Source organism: Phyllostomus hastatus, unplaced genomic scaffold, assembly GCF_019186645.2.
Source record: "Phyllostomus hastatus isolate PE091 unplaced genomic scaffold, TTU_PhHast_1.1 phas_contig_468, whole genome shotgun sequence".
Taxonomy (NCBI): domain Eukaryota; kingdom Metazoa; phylum Chordata; class Mammalia; order Chiroptera; family Phyllostomidae; genus Phyllostomus; species Phyllostomus hastatus.
In genome coordinates this window covers 2181563-2188920 of record NW_025333884.1, presented here as the reverse complement: position 1 = coordinate 2188920, position 7358 = coordinate 2181563, and the positions used below count along the sequence as shown (strand labels likewise).

Below are 7358 nucleotides of genomic sequence, written 5' to 3'. Positions count from 1 at the left end.
ACAGTTAATTACTGAAATAAACTGCATACAATACTTAAGACTAGAGGCTGGCTCACAAGGAACAGGAGCCCACCTGATTAGCCTCTGCCCCTTGCAAATGCCAGGCCTCACAACTGTGTTTTGGGTAAGCAAAAGGACATCAGAAATCCTTCGTGCTCAGGACTTCTGCCTGCTGGACTGAGCCACCTGAGGGCAGACCTGGGGCTGTATTGGTCCCTGCTGTGTACACAGAACCTCCCAGCTCAGGGCAACGTCTAGAAGAGGGGCTCAGGGAGCACATGCTGACAGATTGTTATCTGTCTCTTCACCAGTGTCAATGTGGGCCCACGTTTCTGGACATGTGCATTTGTACAAGTCAGGACTGTGCATACACTCAGCAAACGTTTCTGCAGCACCTTGTCTGTGCCAAGGATGTGGCAGTGCCCAAGACAGTCCTAGCTCTGCTCTCACAGGGTTCAGTCCAGTAGAGGACCTGTCCCCAGTGATGACCCACAGTGAGCAGGGCAGGGATGTGGGGGCCCAGGGAATTGGGGGTGGTTATGCTGAGGGAGTGGTCAGGGAGGGCTTCCTGGAGGAGACATTGGCTCTGCAACCTGGAGGATGCACAGGGTAAGGTAAAAAGAGCTTTGTGCCTGGGAAGTATCCCAGGTAAGGAAAGAGCAGTCTACAGCCAGATGAGATCACAGCAAATTGAAGCAAGGGAAATGAAATTGTAGGGGTTAAGAAGTACCCCCTCCCCAAGATCTGGCTCACCAATTAGGCCTGGGCTCCTCCCTAAGGTGCTGGGGAGCCATGGTTGGTTGTGAACAGAGGATGGGCAAGGTCATGTTTGTGCTTTAGAAGGTTCTCTGGCTACTGGATGGAAAGTGAGTGGGAGGGGCAGGACAGCAGGGAAAAGACCCTAGGAGGCAAGAAGGATCCTGGACCAGGTGGTCTCAGTGGAAGTGAAGAGGTGAGACCCCTGAGCAGTTGTGGGGTAAAGCTGATGGGCTTTGCCAAAGGCTGGGGTGTGCAGCTGTAGGAAGAGAAGCCAGGGAAGATGAGGCCAGTTAGTCACATGGCCTGAGAGCCCACATGCCCTGGGCTCTGTGGAGCCCTGCTGGGGAGCCTGGGTTTCCCCCAGGTCACCAGGAGACATGGAGTGGTGCAGAGCGTGGAAGGGAGCAAAGCTGGCTATGGCCACCTGAGGGGTGGAAGAGCCTGCAGCACTCCATGTGTGCATGGGCACATGCATGTGTACATGTGGGGCTGAGTGCATGAGTATCTGCCAGGGCCTCCTGGACCCCCTGCCTGCCTGGCTCCCCAGGGTGGGCAGCAGGCCAGGCAAAGTCTCAGGGAACAGGCCATGGTCCTTAGTCTGAGGTCTCCCCTCCCTGTTCATGCACTCATGTGTTGATGACACCCCCCCAATCTGTCAGTCTGGGAATGTGGATTCCAACCCACCTGGTACAGGGACACCTAGAGGCCTCAGTCTCCTCACCTATAAAGTGGGCAAACAGCCCCAGAACCTGGTGCACATGAGCCATGCACTAAGCTTTACTGTCTGTGGTGCTGGCAGTCCTGGGGATGCAGGTGACACCCAACAGCTCTAAGCACTATAACCAGGCACCCCTGGGAGTGACTGTGCACTCACTCCTGAGGCGACCCCGGGAGGCAAGCTCGGAAGTCCAGAGCAGGGAGGTCATGTGTCCGGGGTCCCAGGACTGCCGAATGAGGCAGCCTGGTGAAAATGCATCAGGCGGTGGGTGTCTGCTTACAAGGCGGGCCTGGGGTTCTGCCCTGCCTGTCAGCATGAAGCTCAGAGGCAGTAAGTGGACTCAGGCAAGGTGCCAAGCCTTGGCTAGCCAGACACAGCCTCAGGGGTCAGAGCACAGCGCAGCGACGTCACAACGAGCAGCTCCCCATCTGTGAGATGGGGACAGTTATGGAAGGCCCATCAGAGGGCTGCTGGGAGGGGCAGTAGAGTGGGAAGGGGCCTGGCCCAGCACCGTGTCCTGCACTCTGCAGGTCTCCTTCCCAGACCTGGGAGAGCCACCCATACCTGCTCTCCGAGGTGACAGAGGAAGGAAGGCACGAGGGGGGTTTGTTGAGTTTAAGTTAAACACCCACATGAATTTATTAAATCCAGACTGTGTTAAAGGGCGGCGTCTGGGAGGATGGGCTGGTCAGGGATGCGGGACAAGACGATGGACGGCCGTGGGAGTCCCACAGAGGGCCCTGGCCTCTCCCCAGCCCGGCCCAACCCTCAGCAGTGCCACGTCGGCTTCACCATGATTCCCAATGGTGCTGGGCTGGCGGGGCAAGATGGCTAGAACACAGGAACAGACAGACAGACAGACAGCGCCTCCACAGACCACGTGCCCTGACCTGCCCCAACCCCCACACCACACACTGGGCCCTGACCCAGGGGGTGCCTCCCGCTGCCCCGGCCCGATCTGTCCAGGGAAAGGGCAACAGGGAGGGAGGCGAGGGGATTGGGTTGGCAGGGGAGGTGGTCACCAGGAGCCAGAGTGGATGGTGAGGACCAGGAACAGTTAATCCCTTTTCTTGTCCTCTGCTGGCTTTGGAGGGACTTCCTGGGGCTCAGCGGTGGAGCTGGCGCCCGGGGTGGACTTGGCAGGGAGGGGCGAGGAGGCCTCCTCCTCAGCGGCAGAGGTGGTCGTGGCAGGGGTGGGAGTGGGTGGGGGTGGGAGGGCCCCTGCTGCCGTCGGGGCCTCTGCCACGGGGGCAGCTGCTGTCGGGGCCTCGCCACTCATGCCAAACTCGTTCACCCGCGTGGGGTCGACGCGGTAGATCCACCGTTGGTAGAGGTAGATGAAGAAGACCACATCTAGAGGTGGGGTGAGGGGGGCAGTGTGAAGGGAAGGGGCCCAACTGGCCCACCATCAGGTGGGTGTGGGGAGGTCCTGCAAAGGTGGGCCGAGCCCCCTCAAGCTGACCCCCAGCCCAGGAGCAGGGCGCCTCCCTCAGCCCCGAGCCCCGCCTGTGCCTGCCCAGCTCCAGCAGGAGCCTCCCGCTCGCCCGCCTGCTGTGCCTCACCGTCCCGCAGGCAGCCGATCCGGTACATAACGGGCATCTTGATCACAAAGGCGAAGAGGTCATCGATGAAGGTGTTGAGGGCTTTGTAGGTGAGCATGCGCCAGGGCAGGTGAGCCACAGACTTGAGCTTGTAGTTGATGAAGAGCTGGGGTGTCATGGTGATAAAACCTGTGGTGGAAGTAAGGGGACAGCCATGAGCAGAGAGGGGTGTCCCAATACTCGACCTCTGACCTCACTTCCAGCACCCTCCTCACTCACTCTACTCTGGCCACGACGGCCTCCCTGCTGCTTCCAACCCCCCAGGCACGTCCCACTTGAGGACCTTTGAGTAGCTCCCTCCTGTGGCATCTTTCTCACCTGTTCACACATCATCTCTTTGGACAGGCCTCCTGACCACCGACTACTGTGCACCCCTCACCCGACCCTTTCCAGGCACCCGTCACAGGCTGCGAGTCACCCGACTGCTTGTTTACTGCGTGGGTCCCCTGAGGATGAGGCCTTAAAGGGCTGTTCACAGTCTCCAGGAAGCCCTCCCTGACCCCCAGACCAGACCAACTGTCTCTTCCAGGCTACCCGTGCGCCACCCCTGCCCACCCTGGGCTGTCCCTGTCTGGGGACGAGTCTGCCCCCGACGCTGGCCCCTGAGTGCTTCAAGGGCCGGGCCAGGATGGCCCGACAGGATCACTGCTGAGTCCCCAGCACGGCCCAGCGAGGGGTGGAGGGGCTCACCAAAGGTCAGCAGGAAACCATAGAGCATGCTGAGCACCCAGGAGTACCAGCCCTTGTGCTCCAGGTACAGAAGGCTGTAGACAGCATAGCAGCCCAGCAGTGGGAAGAGAATCCACGACAGGTACCTGAACGCCATCTGTGGGGGACGGGGTGGGGTTAGGACCCAGCCCCTCCAGCCCCACCCAACACCCCTGATCCCTGTCCTCACCCACACCTGGTCTGGCAGGCCAGCCCAGGGGAATTTCCAGGTTGCCCTGGGAACTTTGGATTCAGACAGGAAGTATACGTGGCAGGTGGGTGACACTGGAGGGTGTGACAGGTCACAGAGCGCAGGCTTGTCAACCCTCAGGCAGATGCCCTGTCACCTGCCCCCCAGTCCCCCAGGAGAGTGCAGTGCCCGGAAACCCTCCCCGTGGCCCACTGTGGGGGTACTCACGTCGTCATACACTTTGGTCGAGGACTCGACATACGTGGACTTGTCTTTGAAGGTTGGGCGGGGAAAGAATCCGGCCACCCTGTGCTCCCGGTCCAGCTGCAGACAGGGAGGGGGCCACGGTCGGCTGCAGTGCTGGCTCCCGCCACCCAGTGCCTGTTCCAACCCCTGCCCCTCCCCACTGTTCCCAGTTCCCCTGCCCCACACATGACCCGAAAAATCCCCTGGTGCGAAAATCCCCTTGGTCCTGGGAGTGCAGCGGGCGCTGGGAAACACCCGGGGGCCAGCTCCAGAGCCCGCCTGACCAGACAGGCCCCCTCCTAACCCCTGGCAGCCCCCAAAACAGCATAGCTGCCCAGCCTTACCCGGACATCCATGACCTTGGTGATCTTCCAGAGGTCAATGAGGACCCCTATGAACACGCTGACCTGGACCACGAAGTTGGTCTCGTTGTCCAGGATATAGAGGAGGACCACGAAGGACTGGAAGACGCCGAAGAAGACGGAGCGCACGGACAGGCCCTCCAGGGACTGCCGGCTGTTCCAGAACTGGATGTCTGTGCATGGGATGGGGGCCGCAAGCTGAGCCGAGTCCTTCCTGAGGCTCTCTCGGGCCCCTCCTTCCTCAGACCCCAGGCTAGGTGCTGGGTCGCCCAAGGGGGAGGGGTGCACACAACCCCCCTCCAACCCAGAAAGAGCCTCTGCTTCTCGGGAGCCACCTGGAGCACTGCAGGCAGAACCTCTGCCGTCCTCGCATCTGACATCCCTGCTCTGAACGGAGTCCCTCGACTAGTGACAGTGACTGCTGCCCCGTCCCACGTGCTCACCACGCACCAGGTGCTGCTAAGGGCTGGTCAGAGAAGCCACTTCCCTGAGGCCTCGCAGCCTGGCCTCGCAGAATCTGGCTGGAAGCTGGGTTGTGGTGACACCAGACCTGGGCCGTCCACCCTGGTGCCAGGCTGCCTCCCGTGGTTGGGAAGACCTGGGACACACACTTTAAAACCAACCCCTCCGGCCCACCACCCTCAGGCTGTGAGGGAAGTGAACCCCGCAGACATCTGGGGTACACACGAGGACTCCAGGCTCCAGCCTCCAACCGGAGCACCTGTTCCTGACCCAGCCCACAGGGCCCAGGTCTGCCCACTCTGAGCCCCGGGCTCCCTGTCAGCACCGCCTGATGCTGCCGGGGTTGAGTGTTTAATACCTGCAGCCACAGGAGGCCGCCCGTCGTGAAGCCTGGCCTGCAGTCAAGCATGGCCAGCTTTGCACTCAGTGAGTGAGGCTGTGAGCCTGGCCGACGTCCCTGCCCCCAGCTCTGGTTCTGATTCTGGAGCTCCAGCACACCCGCAGGCTCCCCCGACCCCAGCAGACCCCGAGTTTTAAAGGGCACATTCACAGAAACCTCCCCAATTCTGACCAGGGAGAATGGGTCTGCAGGTGGGACCTGGTGGGGGCGAAGAGATCCAAGTTCTGCTCCAACCAGGGAGGCAACAAGCATGGAGTGTAAAGCCGGGCTCACCCAGGGCCCATGCCCCTGCTGTGTGACCTTGGGCAAGTAACCGCCCCCTCTGTGCCTTCACATATCATCAGGAAAGGAGGGACCCCAGCTGACGCAGCTCACGGTCAGCAGAAGTGTCTGTGAGCCGGCACCTGCACACGCCACGGCCAATGGACTCCCTATCAGTGGTCGGCACTTCCTGTCCAGTTTTGATATTACGATCTTCTAGAATGTAACTTTTAATCACAGCAATATTGTCTTAAGGCAAGACCAAGAGGATGAAAGTGGGTGCCAGAGCCAGCTGCCTGAGCCCCAATCCTGGCTCTGCCAATCGGAGCTGGGTGACTGTGGGCAAGTTAGCTCATCCCCCTGAGCCTCTGGCTTCCTCAATAAGCGTGGAGGTAACGACAGGCTTCCTCATGGGGCTGTGGCTGCAAGGACTCAACGAGCTCACCAGTGAGGGCACTCAGAACAGCACCCGCCACTTGGCCGGACCCCTCACACCCTGGCCATCACTCCTGCTGACCTTTGGAACATAGGGGCCTTCTGGGGACCTGGCTGTCACCTTCCCACTTGGATGGGCCCTGTCCACTCAGCCCTGAGAGGACCTTTCCCAGCAGGCAGCCTGCTGGGCAGGGTGATGGGAGCAGCTCTGGGGCTTCCCTGCTCCAGGCCTCGGAGTTCCCCGGCCCGGCCCCTCCCCCCACACCACGCCCGGTGGATGGGAGTTTCTGGGCTGGGAGTTTTGGGGTCATCATCCTTGCCAGTGCACCAGGCCTTGGAGAGTGGGACTGAGAGACCCCCAGTAGGCAGAGGACCTATGGGGAATGAGGGAAGAGGGGGAAAACCCTATCCCCCGACCAGGCACCCTACCACCCTCAGCCCTCTATGGCCTCTCACAGGCCCCAAGGTCCCACCCTTACCGTTCTTGAAGGCCAGGAACTCAAAGACACTGTGGACGATGGACACGATGATGGTGAGTGCCAGCAGGTAGGGGTTGGTCTCTAGGAGGGCCACCTGGGGGTGGGGGGAGACACCTATGAGCACTGCCATGGCTTCGCTGTGGGGCTGACCAACGCAGCACCTCAACTAGCCAACCCCTCTCTCCTCTTGGATCCCCAGAAGAACCTGCTCACAGACCTGGCCCTGGGGCTGGCCAGAGATGGACAGGTGGGCACGGAGGGGTGGCTGAGTGGTGCAGAGGGAGATGTCGAGACAGGGAGACCGCGATGGGGAGAGAGGCAGGGTGACAGAGAGATGGAGTGACAACAGAAACCCAGCACTAAAGACAACCCCAGGCAGGCACTACGGAGTCTCAATGTCACAGACACAGGCAGAGAAAGATGGGGACACCAGGGGATGCTCAAGAGGATGGTGCCAGTGAGCAGAGACATCAGGTCAGAGCCCACAGCTAGGGAGAAACAGGCTGTGGAGCAGGGCAGGGAGGCCCAGACCCAGAGAGCGCGGCCAAGGACACAGAAAGGCTGTGACAGGAGGACAACAGACGCCTCGGAGTCGGGGCTCCGTCAGCCGGGGCTGCGGGTGGGGAGGGCTCCGGGAGGTTGTGAAACTGGTCAGGGTGGCACTGGCCGGAGGTCCCCAGGCCGCCAGCCTGGCCCACTTCCCCTTCTGCAGCCCAGGAGGGTGCTGGGAAGCCCCC

At 61.0% G+C, this 7358-nt stretch overlaps 1 protein-coding gene across 1 annotated transcript in view; it reads right to left on the bottom strand.

Moving 5' to 3' along the window:
• Nucleotides 1-2091: 2091 nt before the first annotated feature.
• CLPTM1 (CLPTM1 regulator of GABA type A receptor forward trafficking) overlaps nucleotides 2092-7358 on the bottom strand; it is a 28009-nt gene continuing 22742 nt past the window's right edge. Inside the window, exons 9-14 of the mRNA XM_045845144.1 lie at nucleotides 6622-6715; nucleotides 4567-4757; nucleotides 4205-4300; nucleotides 3769-3904; nucleotides 3040-3207; nucleotides 2092-2830 (exon numbers count right to left, since the gene is read on the bottom strand). Coding sequence (XP_045701100.1) covers nucleotides 2535-2830; nucleotides 3040-3207; nucleotides 3769-3904; nucleotides 4205-4300; nucleotides 4567-4757; nucleotides 6622-6715 — 981 coding nt within the window. The 3' untranslated portion in view covers nucleotides 2092-2534. The remainder of the gene's footprint in view (nucleotides 2831-3039; nucleotides 3208-3768; nucleotides 3905-4204; nucleotides 4301-4566; nucleotides 4758-6621; nucleotides 6716-7358) is intronic.